Here is a 24,195-nt window from a genome sequence, read left to right as displayed (position 1 = left end):
TTATAAAAAGGGTCCTAATCTGAGTGGAAAATCAAAGACACTCTGGATGACATGCAAGGCACCATGCAGTTTGGTTTTGAAAGGTTATCCATCCTTCTGGTACTGGCACTGACAGGTAAGGAATACACCACACACTCACACAAGTAAGCAGACACATTCAAAAACAGTATAAACAACAGCAACTTTGTGTATTACATTTACATTGACATTTATGCATTTAGCAGACGCTTTTACGCGGATTAATCTGGCCTGTAGGGTGTATCTGATGCCTTATCATCATCATGTCTCCCACCAGGGTACCTCAGTCCCTCCTGTGCATCAGAAACAAGTGAGTATTACTTCCTGGTCAATCCTTAACCGGCTGCACCAACACTAGCCTGTTAGCAACCTTTACCCATCCCAGTACAGGCCAAACAGGTGACTTTGGAAGATGGATGAGGGTTGGAATGTACTGATTGTAGTTCCTCCTCTGTGTCAGACGACCACTCTGGTATTACCATCAGCTATCTCGACCCGGTGACGGCTGGGGTCAGAACTAACTTCACCTGCTCCTCCACCTGCATCCCACAATGCACCTATGTCTGGGTGCTGAAGGACCGCACGGTTGAAGGGAGCATGCTCTTCTGGATCCCAGACGGTCTGGAGAGCAGCGTGGACCTCCAGTGTACCGCCGTCAACCCAGAGAGCGGCCAATCGGAAACGTCGACCGTCACAGTTGAAGTGGAAAGTAAGAAATGTGTTCACCAGCATTGTTTTTGTTGCGTAGCTTCAGTTTGAAAATGCCATCTCCTTCCTTTTCCAGAAATCAGTTGTGAGTTTACTCATTATCATTTTATTCACTTGTTAAGGATTTAAGCATTCTTTGAAAACATCTCCAAATTATTTTGGTCCCCCCCCCCCCCCCCTTCTCCCTTTTTAAGACCCTTTCTCAGTACAGCTGGGCTCAGGGTACTTTTTCCCCACCGTGAACCAGCCCTTCACCCTGATCTGCGGTGGCGCTACCAGGGAACACGAGGTGGCCTGGTACAAAGACGGCCAGGCTCTCACCCCAGACTCCAGGACAGAACTGCTGGCTGGCAACGCCACTCTCCGCTTCAGCTCACTGCTGCCCTCCGATGGTGGCTTCTACCGGTGCACCGGGCTGAACGAAAACGTGGCCTTCAGCTTGGGCTACCTTTTAAACTGTGAGTGAACGAGAAAAAGTGAGCGTGAGAGAGACACACATGCACAGAAAGATAGAGGAAAAGGGAGAAAGAAACAAGATAATGAATACTTTATGTCTCGTAAGTGTTTTACATGTTTTGTAAAGTCGTGAGTTTGTGTCTCTTCTTTGTCCTGATTTAGTCGAGCCTTGGGCTGTCAGTATCAGCGGGCCTGATACAGTGCAGCCAGACAGCCAGACCACCTTCATCTGCCTGGTTAACTGCACCATCAGTGTGGACTGTTTCATTTCCTGGCGGTTCAAGGGGGGGTTTCCTAGTGGATCTCTCTCCATTCGCGGGAGAACTTTCAAGTGGACCCCGTTCACACCTCGTACGTTCCAGAACCTGACCTGCGTGGTGGAAAGCGTGGAGAAAAACGGAGCCACTCAACGCTCTGCAGAGGGCTTCAAAACGGTAGAGGTCCTAGGTAGGTTTGTCAAAAAAAAAGTTTACATTTTGTTGTTCACACTACCATACTTTATTTGTTCAAATGTGTGAGAATAATCAGTGAAATGTTGGGTTATTCCTCCCTAATGCAGATATGCCTGTCTATCCAACCGCCCCAGTGTCGGGGTCGGACGTTGTGAAGCTGAGTACGATGTTGGTGATGGTCTGTTGTTTGGGACTGCAGTTCCTCTTTGACTCCTAGAGAGGGCGCTGTAGAACCGCAACCGTACGAGAACGTTGAAGCAGTTTTTTTTTTTCTGTACGTGTGATAAACGTTATGATCTCTGAAATAAACAGTTACCACTCTGGTCTTAATTTGTCCAGTTTGGCACAGCATTTGTCATCCGCTTGTTTTTGACACGCCGTGGCTAAGCAGGGGTTTCTGTCCCGCTAGTTCTAACTGAGGCACAGTTTCACAGTTTCACCTTTTCTCCCAACCATAGCAGCAGTGAGAGACTGTATCTGCTTCTCTTGGGAGCAGCTGACCCGTTATTTACCTTAAGGCTTTGATAGAGACGCCCTCTGGGTAGACAGTCAACACCATCTGAGAGATATCCGGTGACAGTGACTAGTGACAGAGTAGAACACACAGTTCAATCAAAATTCTTTCCTAGTCCTATCATTCACAAGCACAGCCCAGAACAATTATGTGTTTGTCAAATTACTTTCGGTACACATCACATTCATATTTACCACCAGGCCTGGTATTTACCTTGATTGTTTTCCCAGGAAATGAAATACTAAACCTGAACAAAAGCTGGCATCCGTCCAATGTCCACATATAATACATCTGGGATGTGGTGCTGGGAAACCAGGTCACAACACTTTCTCTTTTTTATAAATGTTTATTTTGAAATAGCGGTTCCAGTAAGAGCTGTAATAATGTTTTGAGTTTGGCATGTTCTGTTTTCTTATTTCCTAACTGCTGACCACATTCCTATTATTGACATTTACATTTAGTAGACGCTCTTATCCAGAGAGACTTACAATAAGTACATGGACATTCCCCCCGAGGCAAGTAGGGTGAAGTGCCTTGCCCAAGGACACAACGTAATTTTTCACAGCGGGGAATCGAACCGGCAACCTTCTGATTACTAGCCCGAATCCCTATGTTTACTGCGCAATAGAACAATAATCAACGGAAAACATCTCTTCCATTGTCACTGAATTACCTCTGCGTGCTTGAGGAGTCACGCCAGTGAAAAGGTACACTGCTATTTGTTTTATTTGTCACCCATCGTTCTGACTAGGACAGGTTTTAACCGTCAGTCAGATGACTAAATAAAATGGTCACTTACACAATCATTACCTCAGTGTCCAGATAAACCAAACCCCTTCATCAATCAAACCTGATGTGTCATAGACACACATAGGCGTGATCTCAAGTTTCAGATATATCAAACATACACTGTAAAAAAAAATCACGTAAAAAAACAGAGAAAGCACTGGCAGCAAAGTTTCCAGACCGATTCTGTAAAATTACAGTAAATAATCATACCACAAAATTACATGTAATAAGCTGTAAAAATACAGTGCATGGTCTACAGCCAAAATGAATTAAATTACAGTTTAGTACTGTTCTTAAAAGTTAATTAAACCGCAGAAAAACAAAAATACTATGTAAAAATACATTTAAAAACAACTAACTTTAAGGTTAATCTCCGTAATTTTAGGGCATTTGTTTGTTGCTACATTAAACATTCCGGTCTATTTACAGTAATTTCTTCTTTTTTTTTGTATAATGACTAAGAAAAAATGTATAAAAACGCAAGAAATACATAAAACCCAAGACAAATGTCTGTAAATTTACGGTATTACTCAGTCAATTTAAAGAATTTATAGATATAAAAATGTTCATTGGACAGTGGAAAAACAAGCTTAGTACATAAAGATAGCTACATTTACGGCCAATCAATGTAAATGTAGGCTTTCTAGTAGTTAATTTATGAAAATGCCCTGTGTACCAACAGTGATTCCCTGTAGAATTGTGGTTGTGCCAACTAAAAAAAAACTACAACAATGTATAAATACTGAATATGTACTTTTAATCAAAAAGGAATGTCAGCACATTTACAGTATTAATCAGTCAATTTAAAGAAATTATAGATATAAAAACGTTAATTGGACAGTGGAAAAACAAGCATACTTAAAAAACAGCTACATTTACAGCCAATCAATATAAATTTAGGCTATCTAGTGGTTAATTCATGAAAATTGGTCCAGCATTGAGCAAGATTGCTGTGAACCGGGCTGCAACGTTATATAGGGCAACTGTGCATGGTCAGTTAGTGTCACTAAAAGTTCTGTTTTTGCAGCTGACAGGCTCATATTATTAAGTGTCTGATGCTGAGGCTCCATGATGATCTTTTGAAATGCCTCAAAGGTGTAGCGGAGCTTTGTAGGGTGCTGCATGTTCAAGGCATAAGAGCCCAAACAACATTGCAGAAGCAAGTGCTACATTCTCAAGATCTTGAAGCACCATCACACCTTCGAGGACTATCCTGACATCAGAGGGTTCACTGCTGGCAGTGTCTTTCACAACATAGATCCCCACTGTCGTTCTCTCCATGGCACTGAGGAAATCGGTCTCAGCCATTTCCTGGTCAAAAGAAAAGATACAATTCTTTAATGATATGTTCAGCATCTTTTCACTTGGCTTGAAAACAACCGGTTAATAATTTCTACCTTCCATTAAGGACAAACCATATCCGAAAATAGTTTAAAAAAAAACGTAAATAGATCCGATGCCCCACTGTTTATGACCTCCGACCCAGGCAAAGCCGCTGCAGGATGAAAGGTAATGTTTTCTCTTCAATTTTTTCAATTCAATTTATTTGATCAAGAGGGACAGTGTACATTCATGAACATTAAAATGTAAATGCACCCAATTATATCCAAAAGGCTAGTTTCCATTGGCAGTCTTCCTTCTGTGTTTGAATGTCGGTCTGTATGTGTGTGAACAGGATTACGAAAAACTACCAGCCCGATTTGTATGAAACTTGGTGAAGGGGTGTAGCATGGGACAACATAATTCTGACCATGATTCGTCATTAGGCTCCTTAACGATCAGTGCAAAAGAGTGTGCAGTTCCTGTGCAGAGACAGGAGAACTTAGCAGAACAACCATCTCTCCACCTCTCCATCGCAGCCATAGCCCACCTGAGAGGTCACGACAGTTAGCCAGACTCGTTAGATCAGAGAGGTATATTAACATCGCATCGTTTGAGTATCGTAAAAGTCGAGACTTCAGGACCCCGGGTTCTGGACTGGATGGAATGCTACAGAGATAGCGTTCTGTCAGAGTCTCCCATGTATGCACAGGAACACTGAAGCAATGTAAGTGTCTCTTTTTAGTACAGGTTTACTGTGCAACACTAGTTCACTCCCATGTTAAAACGTTGCTAAAACTCATGATTACCGAGATCAGATTGTTTTTCATCGCCTTAGGTTTTGTGTTTTGAAATACATGCAAGTGAATGTCTGTGACAGAAAGAACCTCCATCAACGGTCTTGACATAAACAGTCCACACAACAATAATGGCAATTGCAATTTCATGTAATACTCACCACAAAAACTTGGGGCCACGGTTACAGAGCTGACTCCAGGTGACAATGTAGAGTGTGAGAAAATGTAAATCTGCAGCAACAGAAAAACACACGAGGGCTTCACTTAACCAAACTTAAGTTAGCCTACACAATTCCCCTAACTCAACATTACTCATAAAAACACTCCTATTTAGACAGTTCTCTGTACAGCGGCACTTTGCCAGCTCCACAATTAATTATCTAATGAATTAACATGCTTTTATCAACTATGTACAACACTAACATTGAACAAGTGCCTTCGTTTTTCATAAAATATTTCCTACCGACCTAGCTAGCTAGCAGCTAACATTATACTGAGGTAAGAGGAAAAAAATAAAATCAACATAACGTTATAGTAGAGATGGTCTACAAAGCCACACATTAGTCATGCAGGTCATAACGTTAACCGAATTTTAGGATTGCAAATCGCAGATTTAATTAACTGACATTAGATAGCTAACGCTAGCTGAGCTCTATAACCCCTGAGCTAGCTAATAGTCACTCTAAATAGCTAATGCTAACGTCAGCTAGCAATTTGCCTTCAGTTTGGTAAAAGTCCATTCCGTTTTGACAAAAAAAGGTTGTGAAAAACATATAACGCACTATATCAGCTTAACATTAACGTTACCTCTGAATCTCTTTGTCTCTTCTTCAGTCAGTATAATTCCTGAATCCTATAACTTCTGGAGCAGCTGAAACCTCCATTCTTCTCCGGTTTTCGCGCCATGTGCGGCAGTGACAGTTGGGAGAAGCAAAGTGCTACTGCTACAACCACTGCGCATGTGTGAACCTTCCTCATTCAAAAATCAACATTCAATGTTGTCTCCGAGATAAATATTTTTACTGTCCAATTTACTGTCCAATTATTATATTGGACAGTTCATTGTTGATTTCACAGAGTTTTATGTTTACTAGCATTAATAACAATAGACTTACTGTTTCTAATCTCCTAGGAAATTCCTTGACAGCCCTGAGGCAGTAGTCATCCCATCCCCCAACATAAATTTGGTCACACCATGGGTCACACACTGACATCTTTCTTATTGCATTTGTACCCCTATATGTTCGAAAAAATGTACATCTTTCCAAACCAAGCACAAGTCATATCATACATTTCTGTGTTGGTTACAGGGTAAATTTGTGCAACAAATAAGTTACTTTTTTATAAACTGGGGCTTTATCCCATGACTTGTCCAGATCATATGCTGGACTAAAAGGTTGGTGCCAAAGTGAAAGGTTTTACTCAGAATGCATTTTATAGTGGCCCCAATCGCAGAGTTACTTTATGCATAATTTTGTGGAAATGACCAGAAAACTGACATTAGGCCTATTTGCGTTACAAATCCTACCGGCCAACACAATGGTAAAGTATTAGAAAACTAGAATAATGTTCTTAGTGTTTTGGACACTGTGCATTTTTGGATATGTGTTAGCAAGATAACCTACCACTATCAGTAGTTAAAATAACCTGGTGACCTTGTGTAGCCAGAACAACCAAGAGCTAATGCTCTTAAGACAGTGGAGATGTTTGTGGACTACTAAGAATACAGCCCCAGTAAACCCTGTGGAGTCCTTCCGCTTCCTGGGCACTATCCTCTCCCAGGACCTCAAGTGGGAACTGAACATCAGCTCCCTCACCAAGAAAGCACAACAGAGGATTTACTTCATGCGGCAGCTGAAGAAATTAAACTTGCCAAAGACAACTATGGTGCATTCTACACAGCCATCATTGAGTCCATCCTCACCTCTTCCATCACTGATCTGTTATGATCAGATCATCCATCGGATGATACGCTGCAGTCTGCTCTTGTCCTTGGCAGTGGCAGCAGCGTATCATCTGCACTGCTGAGAAGGTGATCAATATGCCTACCCTCAAGGACCTGCACACCTCGAGGACCCTGAGGCGAGCGAGGAAGATTGTGGCCGACCCCTCCCACCCTGGACACACAGAAGACTGCGGTCCATCAAGACCAAAACCTCACGTCATAAGAACAGTTTCTTTCCTTACTTACAATAGGTGCTTACATTTACAGTTAAACAAATCTAAGTAAACAAGTACAACTCAACTATATATTGTACTAAAACATAACAAAGTTCTGTTTAATGGGCAATGATGAATAGAACTTGTATCCACCATCCATTCTTGTGAAGACAAATACACCTCAACCATGTCTCAATAAATGTATGTTCTCTATCTCCAAGGAGGATAATGTGCATGGTAGCATCGGTTTGTCTAGAAGAGATCCAGAAGTCAAGAGCCCCAGAGTCCCCTGAAGTTCATGAAGGTCACAGACTCATAGAAAGACAGTTGGCTATTGACTATTATGTTGGCATTTTTTTTGTTTTAGAGCTGTTAACACAGTAATTAACAGACCATTGTCTGTTTTAAAAATTTCAACACAGCACTTTTGATACTGGCCCAATGTTTTTGTAATATGGAATAAAAGGTGTTACATAAAGTTTAGACTCTTGACTATTTTTTTTAAACGTGAGGCAGGCTTGGTGACAATACATGCATTGAAGTCATTAAAGAGGCACTGGACCATATAGATATTTCTGTCCTGCCAGGGGAAGCATGGGTGCATCCTTTCTGCTGTTTATTCCCAATAATAAATTACTTTTGTGTCTGTACAAATACTACTAATTAGTTTAAAAAACATAAAATCACAATTTTAAAGAAAACCCAATGACCAACGATATCTGTAATTTCACATGCATTTCTTCATTATTATTAACCTGAAATAATCTGTTAAATATTACCTCCCATTTAATGTAAAATTACATTTGAATCTGTACAATTACAATGAATTGTCATTAAATAAACATCATATTCATGTTATCTTAAATTAAGGTAAAATGCCTGTGATTTTAAGGGTGTAACATTTATTTGACATCAAATATTGGTAAATCCGCAGGCATATCATTGTTTTATAGAAAAAGAGGAAATATCTGTAAAAAATACAGTGCATTTCATGGTAAAAAAAACGGTTATTTTTTACAGTGCTGCTGCTGTTTACCCAGAGAAGGTGTAAAAGGTGTGTGTGAGGGCCACAAGTACAAGACCACGAGCACACACAAATAGGTCACACTGTTCCAAGAGTACCAGAACAGCTAACATGTTATTGTCGTGTTTGTCATCAAACAATTTATTAATTAATTAATTAATTACCAATGAGTTATGCCATTCCAAGAATGCACAGCCTGGCCTCTGGAAAAATAACAAACCAAGTGTTAAATTATAAGCTAAATGTTACTTTTGGAGAGTGGAGGACAGCTATAGTGTGACAGGACTCATTACTGTATCTATGTGAAAGCGTGTGACACAGGAAGGATACACATTATTTGTTACTCTGAGATTCCAGACATATTCTGTCAACATTCCTCAACCAGTGCTTACTGAGTGGTCGTTAAAAACCCTCTGTTTCTCTCAACATTTGTAAGAAAATGTGAAAAACAGAGGCTGTTGTTTTTATTTGACCAAAATGAGAATCCAATGATTGACAGAAAGGCAAGGGGCTGAACCCTTAATCATTTTCTGTTGGCTTTGATTCAAGGTGAAATATTTGATCATCAGAGTTACTGATGTTGTAGATTGTTACATATATCGTTTCAGCAGGAAGAATCAGGGAAGTGAAACACAACACCAGCATGTGAGATGCTATTGTGGATGTTGTGTTTACACAAGCCTCGTTTTCGCAGTTCTAGACACCTACAGTCTACATTCTGTCTCAGCTCTAAAGAATTTCTAAAGAATGGTAGTTGGCCATTTGGAACGGCTGAGCCTCCGTTCATGGGACAACAAGGGCTCTCTCCCTTCTCTCTTTTATGGTGGCCATCTTGGGGGTTTATGTTGTCATGGCAATGGCAACAATCCTCAGCTCAAGACCACCGCTACCCTCAAAGTGATGAGTGATTATCTGGGTTCTCCTAGTTCCTAGACTGTGATTTCCAACTCTTTTGGGAGGATGGTGGGGTTAGGGTTTAAGGTTACATGAAGGTGTGGTGTTCAATGAGTACTACGAAATGAAGATACTGGTTTGGGTAGAAAACGGAATTTCCCTGCAGTGTGATGGCGTGTGTAAATAAAGTGTTTGTGTGCGTATGCGTGTGTTTTCAATTCTTGGAACTGTTGCCACTCCAAAAAAGTCTTATGATCAATGAATCAGCAAGTTGAGCATTTTCTCAATATAATTTCCATTAAAAAAAGGATTAAAAAGCTATCAATTCAATGTAAAACATTTTTATGAAATCACATTTGCCCCTGTGAAACGACAGTCATATCCAAACATAACAGTAGGTGTAACAGAAACCTGTGTTACTCTGCCTTTTCTCGGCACAATATCTTTGTTGTCTGTTATGTGTTTGTCCCTCTCTCTCTCTCTGTCTGTCTCATTCTCCCTCATACTCTCTCTATCATGTTCTCTCTTTGTTCTTCTCTTCTTATCACCCCAGAACCAGTTTCTTTATCATACTGTAACTCCTCATGCTGTGAACCAACCAGGCTTGCTCTAAAGTCATTAAACCCTTGGGGTCGCTTGAGGGAGGAACTCACGTCATGAGGTCATGTTTTTCCTAGATGGACCTGACAGGAAGTCACTCACCATCGACAGCCCCACCATCCCGGCCGGATCAAACTTGACCCTCTCCTGTTTTCCTCAGTCCAGCCCCACGGCGCAGCTGCAACGTATGGTCAAAGGAGAGTCTGTGAGAGTGACGTCAGATGGCTAAGCGGTCAGGGAATCGGGCTATTTATCAGAAGTTTGCTGGTTCAATTCCCGGCCTGGAAAAGGCACTTCACCTTACTTGCCTCGGTGCGAATGTCCCTGTACTTACTGTAAGTTGCTCTGGATAATGCGTCTGCTAAATGACTACATGTAAATGAATGGGCCAGGTCTGAAGCAGGAGTTGACCAGTGTTTAGGATGACCAGAGAGGATCTTATTCAAATCATATCAACACTTCAGCGTACAGCCCCCTTTTTTTACAAGCAATATTTACATTTAGTCATTTTAGCAGACGCTCTTATCCAGAGCAACTTATAGTAAGTACAGGGACGTTCCCCCGAGGCAAGTAGGGTGAAGTGCCTTGCCCAAGGACACAACGTCATTTGACACGGCCAGGAATCAAACCAGCGACCTTCTGATTAACAGCCTAATTCCCTAACCGCTCAGCCATCTGACTCCCGTATCTCATATCACAGAGGGATACACATATGGGTGAGGGTTAGGGTTAGGGTGAGTGTTATTCCTGTCTGACCTTCAACCACCACACCAACGTGCACACACAGCAACATGGCCCACACATCCCTGTCTGCAGTAACTCTATCAGCAGACAAACAGTGTATGGCTCCTCCCCCTTTTCTCTTTGGCTGGACCCTTCCTCTGTGTTCCAGTGAGTTGGAAAATGTATCCACACTGGAAAATACATACATACATACATACAACATGTCATGGTTTAACAGACCACAATATCAGGAGACTGTAGATGTAAAGATACAGTACTGGATGACCAATCAGTGATGAGCATTCACTGATTTGAAAAAAAGACTTGACCAGCTCCGAAATAGCCATGAAGTCAAAAGGGTGTTCCCTGTTCAGAGACTGGTAGGGAATGTTCTGGAAAAAAAGACATTGCACCATACTTGCGGTTAAAGATCAATAGTGAATGAATAATCCAGAGGTATGGCGACATGTGATGGATTCAATCATTGCTTTATTATGTTTAAGGTTACAACATGGCATGTGTCATTGCGAGTTTCACTGCAAAAATGTTGTTATAGATTTCTGGGCTCATCCGTTGACAAATGTGCCACACTATAATGCAATCTGTCACTTACGAAATGTGCTCTCCTTTTACTTGATACGTATACTTTACACCTTTCTGTTAGAATCACAATGACAAATTCTAAAGTTTGTTGTTCCTTTATATATTCAAAAGCAGGAGTTAGGTCAACAAGTTCACAAATTGTAACTAATCTTTCACTGAAATATGTACGACAATGACATACAACAAATCATGATAAGACTACAGCCTACATGAGAAGGTCATTCCTAGGCGCCTGATAGTATTTCGAAATAATGTAATTGTTTAAGTAAGATAGCAGCATATGTTTTTGAAAGAACACGATAACATACTAAAAGACTGTATAGTATGGTTGGGCAATGGTTTCTGTGCAAATTGGTATTTCTTCTTAGTCATCATGTGGTGGTAGACACCTGTGTGTCATGCATGCCACCTGTATGATCTTCTGTGTACTGAAGTAAGGAAGTACAGGATATTACAATGACATTACCTTACTGTAAATAAAAATCATAGTATTACTTGAAGTTGCTGCAAACCCCGCAAACATCATACTGTGTACTGAAGTTGTCCTAACCTCCTAACCAAAAAGGATGACATTCCATGCTGACAAGCTGTTTAAATTCTGACTTGATACTTTCAACAATGACAAAGTCTTACATCCACATAAAGGGTCTTTAGTGAGTGTCTCTCTCTCTCTCTCTGTGTGTGTGTGTGTGTGTGTGTGTGTGTGTGTGTGTGTGTGTGTGTGTGTGTGTGTGTGTGTGTGCGTGCGTGTGTGTGTGTCTGTGTGTAGGAGTGTAAAGCAGCCACACAGGTTTCATGTACTTGTTTGATATTGGAAATATTGCAGGGTGAAAAGTCCTCATTATGTCAATATATATATTTAAATGTTACACATTTATTGTATATGCAGAGGATATTTCAGATATGCTGAAGGTTGTGTTTTCAAAAGTATTGCTGTGTCACGTGTCAGTAGTTAATCAGTGTCTTTTTAATTCTGAATAGGCCACTTATTCATCAGTTCACTCGTTGTGCCATATGTAGGCACCTTCAAGGGTGCATATAGAACTCATCAGATTTACAGTAAAGCATAACAAACACGAACATGAACACACCCCAGTGTGTCAACCCAAAACACTGTTAAAAGTGGACCAGGGCATAACGGGGCGTGGAAGGGTGTGCTGCTGTGTGTCAGTGCTGACGGCAGGCTATATTTGAATCCTTTGAGCCATAAACTGTGAAACTTGAACAAATATTTGCTAATTCAAAAAGGACTGTGGCTGCGGTATTACAATCATACCGTTAATTTCTCAGCAGGTAACATGGAGTATCCTGTGCTGTGTGCTCTCCTGGTTTTTCTCACCACCAGTAAAGGTAATTCTGAATGACTGACAAAAACTTTTAAAGGTTTATTTTCCATTAGGTGAGAGATCAGTGATGAGATTGGTTATGTTTGATGTACTTTTTAAATTTCAATCATGTCCAACAGGTGAAAGATCATGCATACATACATTTGTTTGTAAATAAAATGTTTGTTTAAAGTAAAATATACATGTTTAAATATATACAGTAGACATAACCAACCTATATTCATATTTTATCTAATGTATTATTTAACCAAATCAGTTCAGAGTTATTGCAATTAAAGCCTAATGATACCTTATCCTCTCAGATGTTAGGGGTCAGACGATAGTTGCGTCTCCCAATCCTGCAGCTGTGAACAGCAATGTCACACTGCAGGTGTACCCTGACACATCCATCCCAGGAGGGATGTGGTTTCATGAATCAACATACATCCTCATGTGGTACCCCGAAGGTTCCTTGGTTGATCCTATATGGACAAGCCGGATCACCTTCAACTCAACATCTTTGGCTCTGTCCATAAGATCTGTCCAGGTGGCAGATTCAGGACTATATTTGATACGAGGGTCCATGCAACTGATTGGGACTTTGTCGGTCCAAGGTAAGACGTGTCTGTCTGCCCGCCTGTTTGTCTTTATTTCTGCCTTTGTTTCTGATTGCCTGCCTGCCTGTCTGTCTATATATATGTCTGTCTGTGTGTATGTCAGTCTGCCTGCCTGCCTGTCTGTCTGTGTTTCTGTCTCTCTATCTTTATGTAAATCTAGTTTTTCCTGACTATCTTGTCAAGTTGTGCACTAACAAAATGCACACATGCTAATTTATTACTTAAATTCTCTCTCACACACACACGCACAAACACAGACTTCTGTGTATGTATTTCATCTCAACTGACAAATGAAGGAATTTGAAATGAAAACATTGCATTTACACATCCCAGTGCTAACTGAGGTGAAGCTGTCTTTGCCATATTTGTTCAGTCATAAATCAAGGGTAGGCCTGGGATAGGAGTTAATCCAAAATTCAACAACACATGACCATAACGTACTTTTCCGAGCACTTGCCGTAGTTATGGTTATCAAGAGCTATGGAGATTTTTTCGGAAGCTCAACCCTAAACAGGTCATAATGTATGTTTCTGTCCAAAGCAGAAAAAAGCAGAAAGACAAGATCATTCCTACGTCTTCAAGAAAAAGGATGGAACCTGTGTGGGTATATGTGACAATGACTTCTGCTCTCTTCTCCTCACAGAGCCCATTTCAAACGCCACCCTGAGGGCCGATGCCACAGACCTGGTGGAGCTAAATGACACAGCAGTTTTCACTTGCTCTGTCACCACTGGCTCCTCCCTCTCCTACCTCTGGCTTAATGGCAGCTCTGAGGTCAATGCCAGTCTGGTTCGGCTGACCAATGGCGGTTCCACTCTCAGCATCGCTACGGTAACCCGCTATGACACGGGGCCGTTCAGGTGCAACGTCTCCAATGGCATCAGTCACGACATGGCCAGACAGTCTATAAGTCTGAAAATTAGCTGTAAGTTGTCATGCACTGAAAGTCTTCCAGATGAATGCATGTTAACGTGTGTCCCATCATGGTGCTGTGTGTGGTGATACACCATGACGGTGTGTTTCAATGTATTCGGTTTGTTTCTACGGATCGGACACAGTGACTCTTACGAGCATATTGCCAAAAGTGCCTTGTGTGTAGTGTAAACCCCACTTGTATTGACTTGGCATGGATGATTGGCAAAGTGTTCTCTGGCTTGAACCATCATTGAGAGACGGTGCAGGTAACGTGCTAGCTCGTGTTTACTCAATTGTTTGATCACCATGACGATGCCAACCGTTTCTCTTCCAAGATGGCCCAAGTGACCCTACCATAACAACCAACCCCAAGATGGCCGCCTACATTGTGGGTTCCAACATTTCTCTGTCATGCTCCGCCCAGTCCAACCCCAATGCAACCTATCAATGGAGCTTTGAGGGGCAGTCGTTAAACCAGGGAGGCACACAGCTGCTTTTGGGAAACAGCAAACAGACCCAAACAGGAAATTACACGTGTTCAGCTCAAAACAGTGTCACTCGGAGGTCAGCCAGTGTGACGACCATGATCAGGATTGTGGGTAAGGATGTTTTTAAGCCAGGATGAGGCATGTGAGCCATTTTGAAATTGTTTGGATATTTGTTGCTTTTCCCTCTCCTGCCACATCTCAATTCATTCACGAATGAAAACATGTGGTTTCTTTCTCTACTCAGAGCCAATATCAGCAGTTATGGTGAACAGCGCCGGCAAACAACCGATTCAGAACCAGTCGTTTACTCTGAGTTGCAATGTGTCTGGTCCTGCGGACTACATCCACTGGATGAAGAACAACCAGATGATCTCTGATGCCAGCGTGACAGACTTCTCTGTAGTCAACAAAACACTGACCATCAACTCAGTCCAGCGCTCAGACAATGGCAACTATTCATGTGAGGCCTTCAATGCAGTGAGCAACAAGACAAGCAATCCATACAGTCTGCTGGTGAACTGTAAGTATTGAAATCGCCGTGTTTTATTTCTGGTTAAAAAAAAAAAAAAAAAACTGTGAATGTCATTGTTTTCCACAGTTGGACCAGAAATGCCAGTTACCAATGGTAGGGCCTTAGCCTTGACGGGCCAGAATGTGACCCTTACCTGCTCAGCCTCCTCTCAGCCCCCCAGCACCTACACCTGGGTGTTCAATGGCTCCCAGGTGGCTACTGGCTCAGTCTATGAGTTTGTCCCGCTGACCTCACACAATAATGGAGAGTACACCTGTATGGCCTTCAACAACATCACAAACAAGAACAGCACAGCCTCTCAGAAGCTCACCGTGATTGGTGAGTGGGATGAGACCACAACTTCCCATTTAAAAAATTGTTTACGACTCGCTTATGTACACAGTTGATTTCCCTATGATCCTAACCCGTTCTCTCCGTGCAGAACCGGTTACCATGGCCACGGTGAAAGTATTGGGAGCTCAGCCAATAGCGAACCAAACGTTTAACCTGACCTGTGAAACAACAGGAAGTGTTTACTCTGTGCACTGGATGAGGGACCAACTGCCTCTCTACCCCGACAGCATAAGGGTCTTCTCCATGGACAACAGCACTCTCACATTCAGCCCCGTCCTTCTCTCTGACAATGGACACTATCAGTGTTCTGCGACCAACCCTCTAAGCCAAATGAACAGCAGCAACTACACGCTCATGGTCAACTGTGAGTAGTCAATGAAAGAACAGAATTGGTTTTAATGGTTAATGACGTGAGTTGCGATGGAATAAATTTAGAACTTTTCTAAGCCTGAAAGTCCTTACTGACTGTCTGAAGGAAGTTGAACACTTTACTTGATGATTGTGCTGATGAATGGATTATTGTGTGGTCTTCGTGAGAATCATCATAATAGTGATGGATCTCCTGTTACCGGCATCAGGCCAATACTGTAGTGATTCTGTCTAATAATCAGCTTTATGTTTCAGATGGGCCAGACACTCCTGTCGTTATGGGCCCATGGTTGGCCATGACGGGCCAGAATGTGACCCTTACCTGCTCGGCCTCCTCTCAGCCCCCCAGCACCTACACCTGGGTGTTCAATGGCTCCCAGGTAGCCACTGGCTCAGTTTATGAGTCTGGTCCGCTGACCTCACACAATAATGGAGAGTACACCTGTATGGCCTTCAACAACATCACAAACAAGAACAGCACAGCCTCTCAGAAGCTCACCGTGATTGGTGAGTGGGATGAGACCACAACTTCCCATTTAAAAAATTGTTTACGACTCGCTTATGTACACAGTTGATTTCCCTATGATCCTAACCCGTTCTCTCCGTGCAGAACCGGTTACCATGGCCACGGTGAAAGTATTGGGAGCTCAGCCAATAGCGAACCAAACGTTTAACCTGACCTGTGAAACAACAGGAAGTGTTTACTCTGTGCACTGGATGAGGGACCAACTGCCTCTCTACCCCGACAGCATAAGGGTCTTCTCCATGGACAACAGCACTCTCACATTCAGCCCCGTCCTTCTCTCTGACAATGGACACTATCAGTGTTCTGCGACCAACCCTCTAAGCCAAATGAACAGCAGCAACTACACGCTCATGGTCAACTGTGAGTAGTCAATGAAAGAACAGAATTGGTTTTAATGGTTAATGACGTGAGTTGCGATGGAATAAATTTAGAACGTTTCTAAGCCTGAAAGTCCTTACTGACTGTCTGAAGGAAGTTGAACACTTTACTTGATGATTGTGCTGATGAATGGATTATTGTGTGGTCTTCGTGAGAATCATCATAATAGTGATGGATCTCCTGTTACCGGCATCAGGCCAATACTGTAGTGATTCTGTCTAATAATCAGCTTTATGTTTCAGATGGGCCAGACACTCCTGTCGTTATGGGCCCATGGTTGGCCATGACGGGCCAGAATGTGACCCTTACCTGCTCGGCCTCCTCTCAGCCCCCCAGCACCTACACCTGGGTGTTCAATGGCTCCCAGGTAGCCACTGGCTCAGTTTATGAGTCTGGTCCGCTGACCTCACACAATAATGGAGAGTACACCTGTATGGCCTTCAACAACATCACAAACAAGAACAGCACAGCCTCTCAGAAGCTCACTGTCATCTGTGAGTGTGATTTTGTGCTACTTTGTTGATTGTTCTTGATTTTCTCATTTCAGCTACATTTAGTAGATGCCAGATATGTGGTTAATCTTACTCCGTACGAACGTATCGGTTGGCTAAAGACATTCATTGTGCATTCAGCATTTGCTTGAAAACTTGGCATGCTTTCCCAAAACAACCATTCAACTCTCACAACGTGTTGAACTTTTGCAGTCGCGTTGAAAAAGCTCACCGATGGATACCGTTCCTTTGTTCTCCCATTACAGCACCCATCACACAAGTGCAGATCCACACACCCCTGAAGTCACCCATTGAGGGTCAGTCATACACCATGAACTGTAATGTGACAGGACCAGTCGACCACGTCGACTGGTGGAAGGATGGCCTGCTCATGTCTTCCAACAACAGAACTAACTTTGCTGTGGACAACCGAACAGTAATCATTAACCCAATCCAGCAGTCAGATATGGGTGACTACAAATGCCAAGCCATGAATGCAGTAAGCAACATGACCAGCAATCCATACAGCCTTGTGGTGAACTGTGAGTACAGTTTTTTTCAATGTGGAGACAATACCATTTTGTACAGTTTAGCTCCATCAAGTCCTTCCCTTAATAATACTCAGAATCTCTAACAATTTACACCCACAAATTGCTAAAAAACTAACAGTTTTTGTTAGATGTTTGCCATTTTCTGAACCGGTTTCTCCCTGACAGATGGACCAGAGACACCAATGTTGTTTGGACCATGGTTAGCCGCGTCAGGTGTGAATGTGACCCTTACCTGCTCGGCCTCCTCTCAGCCCCCCAGCACCTACACCTGGGTGTTCAATGGCTCCCAGGTGGCTACTGGCTCAGTCTATGAGTCTGGCCCGCTGACCTCACACAATAATGGAGAGTACACCTGTATGGCCTTCAACAACATCACAAACAAGAACAGCACAGCCTCTCAGATGCTCACTGTCATCCGTGAGTATGACGTATTTCATGTCAGCAGTAGAATTCAGGCTTCTTTCCACTAAATAGTTATTAGTTGCGTCATTTGTTAGACGGTTAATATGCAAGTAACCTAGATACAGTTCTTATGATGTCCTGTTAACAAGTAAATAGTGAATCTTTTTTTCTCTATGGCTTTTTGGTAAAAAAAGATTCATAATAATACTATGTATTTACCTAGGTAGCAATATATCACCAAGCAGTGCCATGAAGCAATACCAATATTTAAATTTAGTCATTTTAGCAAACACTCTTATCCAGAGCGACTTACAGTAAGTACATGGACATTCCCCCAAGGCAAGTAGGGTGAAGTGCCTTGCCCAGGACACAACATATTTTGCATGTCCGGGAATCGAACCGGCAACCTTCTGATTACTAGCCTCATTCCCTAACCGCTCAGCCACCTGACTCCCAAAATGTGTTCACTTTATCTCATAGATCCAATAACATTCTCAACCATAAGCGACGGAGGAAAACCAGCCATACTGAACAAGTCCTTCTCAATGACCTGCAGTGTGGATGGAGAAGCCCCCTCAATCCACTGGATGAAGGACGGCTCGTACCTCCACCCTGATCACTGGACAGTTTTCTCCATGGACAACAGGACAGTAACCTTCAACACCGTCCAGCTTTCAAACCAGGCTGTCTACGCCTGCACAGCCAGTAATGCTGTGAGCAACTACACCAGTCCTGGATACATGCTTGTCGTGAACTGTAAGTTATATCGCCATACCTGTGTGTTTCAGTAGTCTCACTGTACCAGCCATGTGCTTTGAGGTAGCTCTTCATTCAATACAAGGGTCATGACAGAAGGTTGTCGGGTTCACATCTGTACCCCCCCCCCCCCCCCTTCTGTGAAGCGCATTGTGTTGCCTTCTGGTATGAAATGTGCTATATGAATACATTTTTTATTTATTTTATGTAACAGATGGACCTGGGAAGCCCATGATTCACGGACCAACTGTCAGTGAGTTGGGGGCCAATGTGACCCTTACCTGCTCGGCTTCCTCTCAGCCCCCCAGCCACTTTACCTGGTGGTTCGATGGCTCCCAGGTGGCCACTGGCCCAGAGTTTAAATCTGGCCCCCTGACCTCACACAATAATGGAGAGTACACCTGTATGGCCTTCAACAACATCACAAACAAGAACAGCACAGCCTCTCAGGGTCTATCTATCATTGGTAAGTGTAATTGATCCAAAATGCATAGATAATCTCAAAAACATTTATTTTATCCACTTGTTTTCATGACCTATAGGCAGGAAGGCTAGAAAACATACACACTACAGTATGTTCCCTACGGTATTGTTCAGCAAGCACTGATTCTACATAGCAATTAATATCAGAACACGTTGAATCTGTCACTGTATGGAAGGAACCGTGTTGACACTTTGCCTGACACTATCCCTACACTCCACAGCGGGCATCACATCAGTAACAGTCAAACCCAACACAACGCCAATAAACCTCAAACAACTAACAGTTACATGTGAAGTCAACGGGTCCTACAGCGCCCTCTACTGGATGAAGAACAGCGTCTCACTTTACGGCTCCACAAACTCATCTCTCCACATCCTCAACAACACTCTGCACTTCAATCCTGTGACGCTCTCTGACAATGGAACCTATCAGTGTGTGGCGACCAACCTTGCTGGTAATCATACCAGTCCACCATACCACCTACAGGTCAACTGTAAGTACTATTTATGGCCTTGTGTACCATGAGTTACATGTATGCATTTAGCATAAATGTAAATAGAGTTATAAGCCACTCTTCACTATTTCCAAATCCCTACACATTAAGCATGACCAAACAGCATAATTCAATGATATTCATTCATTATGACGGAGGAATGTATTAAGCATATTGGCCTTGAGCCTTCTACAGTGCCCTGTTACGGTTACGTTAATTTACATTTAGTAATTTTGGCAGACGCTCTTATCCAGAGCGATTTACAGTAAGTACAGGGACATTCCCCCAAGGCAAGTAGGGTGAAGTGCCTTGCCCAAGGACACAACATCATTTTGCACAGCCGGAATCGAACCGGCAGCCTTCAGATTACTAGCCCGCTTCCCTAACCGCTCAGCCACCTGACTCCCTTTGTGTCCTCTTTATTTTGGATGCTTCCATGCATGCACACACCTGCCTGTAGTAGCTAACCTGACCATGTGAATCCAGACCATCAGGTGTCCAGGTCAGTGTATCGTAACTCTTCTATAATCCCTTTCTGCACAGATGGCCCTCTGGATATATCGATCAGTGGGCCTGACTCTGCTGTGATTGGCTCAGGCGTCAAAGTCACTCTGAAGTGCTCGGCCGACTCCTGGCCAACCAGCCAATATGATTGGTTGTTCAACCAGAAGTCATTGTCGAAGAACAACCCTATACTGGATGTAACAGTCCTGACCGAAAATGCAGGGAAATACACGTGCAATGCCATCAACTCCGTGACCAACATCACCATGTCCAAGATTCACAAATTAAACATCACTGGTAAGTGGGTGGAGGGGGGTCAATGGAAATTAAATCATACTGATTGTAATGTCAGTGGTTTTGGATGTTAACTGTATGTAGTCTTAAGAGTTATTTGTACAAATAAAAATAAACGTTTTATCTGTTTCATTGGTTGTACTTGTCAAACGATGACACAGAATCATTTTCGAAAGTAAAACATTCTCCACCTTCTCCCTCCTTTCTCCTCTGCCTGGTCTCCCTCTCAGGAAATGCTGTCCTCCCACTCCACTCCAGTGCTGGTTTGATGCTGATGGTTCTGGTCGCTCTCTTCGTCCCTGTGGTCAATGACCTGTGGTCCCACTGAGACCCTCAGTAGAAACAGGGAGAAACAATTCCAATACCAAGACCACTTCGTTTGATAGACCTTCCCCTCCTCCCTCTATCCACTCTCCTCCCTTAACTTCTCTTCCAATGATCTGTAAAAGACTGGATTGGCATTTTCAATATAGTCATAACTGAGCCAAAATCACAAACCAACAAAACAAAAGATGGTGTAGTTTTGTTCATATGGCTTAGACCCATCCTTTGGGAATGTTTGTAGGCAAGAGAACAAAAGGCAAGGGAGCAGAGTGTGAGGTGAAATAGAAAGAAAGATGTGCAAACTAAAGTGTTCTATTATACTCTCTGTGCACAAATCCTAAAGTGATGCCATCACGGGTTAAAGGGGCGTGTCTCGGTGTTTGTTTTAGCTATATTCAGCAAAATACCTTTTAATGTACGTTTAATGTACGATCCATCAATAATTTTGTGTTTACGTCAAATGAATCTAGGCTACCGATCTAATTAAAATATTTTATTTTCGCCGTTCTAGGCTACTTCTACAAAATACATGCATTAACAGTTAACAAAAACTTTGTGATTATGTACATATCACGTTTTAATTCTTGTGAAAGATAGTTTATATTTCCCTTCTGTGATTTATTTTCTTAAATAAAGTTTTGTGTCTCAAAATTTATTTATTTTTACCAGTAGTCTAGGTCAGGGTGCAATATTGGTTACATTCCCCGTGATCAAACTGTGAAAAGATTTTTTTTCCTTAGCATATGCTGCCCCTCAGGACAAACCAAAGACATCTGAATCGCAAAGATGATTTATTTTCTATAAGTTTATTACAAACAAGTACGTATTTATGCAAGTATGTGGTAATACACCTCTTAGCATTAATATGGAATATATGCTGTATATTTGCAAATGGGACATGCTCCTTTTGAATGGAATATATGATACAAAAATGTTATGGAGGCATGGTTTATGAAAGTGAATTTCCTTAAATGGGTGTGGTGGATTTGCCCTGGTCTTTCTTTTGTTTCTTCAACTCTCTTCGACAGGTCTTCAGATTCTGGAATCCATTCCTCCGACACTTTTCAGCAACTTTGTGATGATGGGAAGCCCGAGAGAAGAAGCCGAACACAGGATTACAAATGGACGCTTTTAGGAAAGCTATATAATTTGCTTAAACAAACATTTTGGAGATTGTAAGACCATGAAACATTATAATAGGCCTATTAGTTTCGTTTTACGGCAGTCCACAGATCTATGGAAGCAAATCAGTGACATCATGTTTTGAATTTTGAAAGGCATTGAATAGGCCGGCCTACTTAATATTGACATTTGAACATCACCGAATTTGTTGGTTTTGAATTCACCTCTTTAAAATTGAAATATGAATTTATTTCAATTCATTTTGAATGTATATACAACATTAACATGTTGAAATATAAAATATAGTTCTCCAAGACCATGGTTACTCACAGTTCATTCTGGGCTTGTTGTAGGATTTGACATGTTCCTTGCAAAATAAACTTGCGATAACTTTCGCTCCTGTCCGTCCTGGGTCACATTGAGAACACAAAATAAGGAATAATTTACCAAAGTCAATCTCGATCTGTTGTTGGAGGATGTTCCTGGCCTTCGTGTCACTTAACTGTCATAGTCACACCGACGACTTGGCTCTCCAGAAGAACCGTTCTGCTTCACGGGTCTCCGGAACTCTACCTCAGTAGCGGCTGCACACAACAATCTCAACCTCAGGCAAGATAACCTACTCCAGTTACCCTGGTAACAACTACATACGCCAACGCTGGTATTACATTCATTTCCTTACTGTCTTTTGTTTGGACCGTCTCCAGATTGTCCCTCTGTGGGTCCTCCAGTGTGGTTCCACCTTAATACGGGAAAAGGGAGGGTACACAAAATATGCCATTAATAAATTCATAACATTTATTTCGACAATGATATCAAAGGGGAACAGACATTTAAACGCATGCTTACTTAAACATAGTGACAGTGAAATTAGGATAATTATATACCTAAACCATAATAAAAACAATATATAAAAAAATACGTAACAACTCTGAGTAAAACAAATATTCGATACCTTGACCTCCATCAGCGAAAATAACAAATACAAAAAAGAACAGTAACACTGGAGAAAACATAACGAATCCGTGCGTGCAGAGACAATGTTCCACTTGCTCCCCGTGTTTATAAACCCTGCAGAACCTAGGCTACTGGATGAAATAAGTAATTCGTTCAGTCCCTTATGAAGGTTTCTGCTGGACATGTTGATTCACAGGATGAAACCAACCGTTAGCTGTCCTTTCTGTCTCCTGTTTGTCTGGCCAATACTGTAAACTGAAGCAAGCCCTCACACATTCACACCTGCACAGTCTTAATGCGTGCACTGACTCAGGGCATTTAAGACTGGCCACATGCCAACACAACGTTTCATACTACTGTTGAGTGATGCTTGGAAGATGCACGGATGTGGGCCCTTTATGACAATGACCCAACATGGCAAAAAACTGATATGGGATAAGACATTGCAGATCTGATAGAAAATCATGTTATGCTATTCTCCGCTCAAGCGATGAAAGCAGACTATCAGCAAGCACTATCACAGAACATTCTTCAGCGGCAGGACATCATATTTGAGTTTAATTGATGAGTTTCCAGTTACGGATCGTAGGGTTTCTGCTCGCACGGAGCAGGTGGGAACGTTTCTGCCCTCAGGACAACTTTGAGTAAAGACAATTCCCACCTGCTCTGAGAGAGCTGTCTACACGGTTATGCTAAGATTGATTTAAACTCCTCACCTCCATGCAATACAATCCTACTAAACAAGGTGCACAGTCCACATCGTCTTTCATAGAAAGAAAGCACGCTTAGGTCTTTTGATCCCCCACGAAGAGAAGTTTTTAAAGCTGTAAGCAGATACTACCTAATGACAGAAACTGACAACAAACCGTACCGAGGTCCCTGCGGGGAGATATACAATACCTCTCCACCTAAACAAGCTAACGTGCTTATGAGCAAAAAAACATACTCTTTGTAGATATTTTAGATGTGCTGACACCAGTACTGATGCCATAAGCTTTTTACGCTTCTTATAGTGGTTGCGTTCTTGCTCATGCTGAACCCACAGGTTTGAGGGAACTGAACACACTGAAGTTTTGTAGCTATAAACCTATGGATAAGTCTCTCCCAGGCAAAATTATTTATTTTTTTAGCTCTTCTGTTATAAAGTTCAATTCACTGCACTCCCAAGGTTTTAGGGAGTCAGGTGGTTGAGCGGTTAGGGAATCGGGCTAGTAATCCGAAGGTTGCCAGTTCGATTCCCGGTCATGCCAACTGACGTTGTGTCCTTGGGCAAGGC

The 24,195-nt window shown here is 42.2% G+C and overlaps 2 protein-coding genes and 1 long non-coding RNA gene across 5 annotated transcripts; 2 read left to right on the top strand and 1 right to left on the bottom strand.

The window, feature by feature from the left end:
• LOC134023487 (hemicentin-1-like) lies at positions 1-1,990 on the top strand. Its single transcript, XM_062465647.1, has 6 exons — positions 1-115; positions 296-328; positions 479-727; positions 921-1,184; positions 1,345-1,629; positions 1,742-1,990. Exons 1-6 carry the CDS (start codon positions 52-54, stop codon positions 1,849-1,851), a joined length of 1,005 nt encoding a protein of 334 aa, XP_062321631.1. The 5' UTR covers positions 1-51; the 3' UTR covers positions 1,852-1,990.
• Positions 1,991-3,729: 1,739 nt separating this feature from the next.
• On the bottom strand, positions 3,730-6,081 carry LOC134023520 (uncharacterized). Its single transcript, XR_009930778.1, has 3 exons — positions 5,862-6,081; positions 5,216-5,285; positions 3,730-4,248 (listed from the first exon to the last, which is right to left on the bottom strand). It is a non-coding gene; the product is annotated as an uncharacterized LOC134023520 (long non-coding RNA).
• Positions 6,082-12,224: 6,143 nt separating this feature from the next.
• ceacam1 (CEA cell adhesion molecule 1) lies at positions 12,225-21,823 on the top strand. 3 transcript variants are annotated; one of them, XM_062465589.1, is made up of 17 exons: positions 12,225-12,408; positions 12,707-12,997; positions 13,644-13,925; positions 14,251-14,514; positions 14,648-14,923; positions 15,002-15,253; positions 15,357-15,632; positions 15,893-16,144; positions 16,248-16,523; positions 16,784-17,035; positions 17,299-17,574; positions 17,749-18,000; positions 18,466-18,741; positions 18,956-19,207; positions 19,446-19,718; positions 20,262-20,519; positions 20,747-21,823. In XM_062465589.1, the coding sequence occupies exons 1-17, from the start codon at positions 12,357-12,359 to the stop codon at positions 20,842-20,844; spliced, it is 4,158 nt and encodes a 1,385-aa protein (XP_062321573.1). In that variant the 5' UTR covers positions 12,225-12,356; the 3' UTR covers positions 20,845-21,823. The 3 variants fall into 3 exon arrangements, with proteins under 3 accessions (XP_062321573.1, XP_062321574.1, XP_062321575.1); XM_062465590.1 differs by lacking the exons at positions 16,248-16,523; positions 16,784-17,035; XM_062465591.1 differs by lacking the exons at positions 18,466-18,741; positions 18,956-19,207.
• Positions 21,824-24,195: the final 2,372 nt, after the last annotated feature.

This window comes from Osmerus eperlanus, chromosome 7 (assembly GCF_963692335.1).
Source record: "Osmerus eperlanus chromosome 7, fOsmEpe2.1, whole genome shotgun sequence".
Classification (NCBI taxonomy): Eukaryota; Metazoa; Chordata; class Actinopteri; order Osmeriformes; family Osmeridae; genus Osmerus; species Osmerus eperlanus.
Note: the sequence above shows the minus strand (reverse complement) of the source record. Positions and strands in the feature narration are given on the sequence as shown.

Coding starts and splice junctions, on each gene's coding strand:
- LOC134023487 (XM_062465647.1), top strand. CDS start 52: ATGCAAGGCACCATGCAGTTTGGTTTTGAAAGGTTATCCATCCTTCTG. Junction 728..920: donor CGTCACAGTTGAAGTGGAAA/GTAAGAAATGTG, acceptor TCCCTTTTTAAG/ACCCTTTCTCAGTACAGCTG. Junction 1,630..1,741: donor CAAAACGGTAGAGGTCCTAG/GTAGGTTTGTCA, acceptor TCCCTAATGCAG/ATATGCCTGTCTATCCAACC.
- ceacam1 (XM_062465589.1), top strand. CDS start 12,357: ATGGAGTATCCTGTGCTGTGTGCTCTCCTGGTTTTTCTCACCACCAGT. Junction 16,524..16,783: donor CTACACGCTCATGGTCAACT/GTGAGTAGTCAA, acceptor TTTATGTTTCAG/ATGGGCCAGACACTCCTGTC. Junction 18,001..18,465: donor TCAGATGCTCACTGTCATCC/GTGAGTATGACG, acceptor TTTATCTCATAG/ATCCAATAACATTCTCAACC.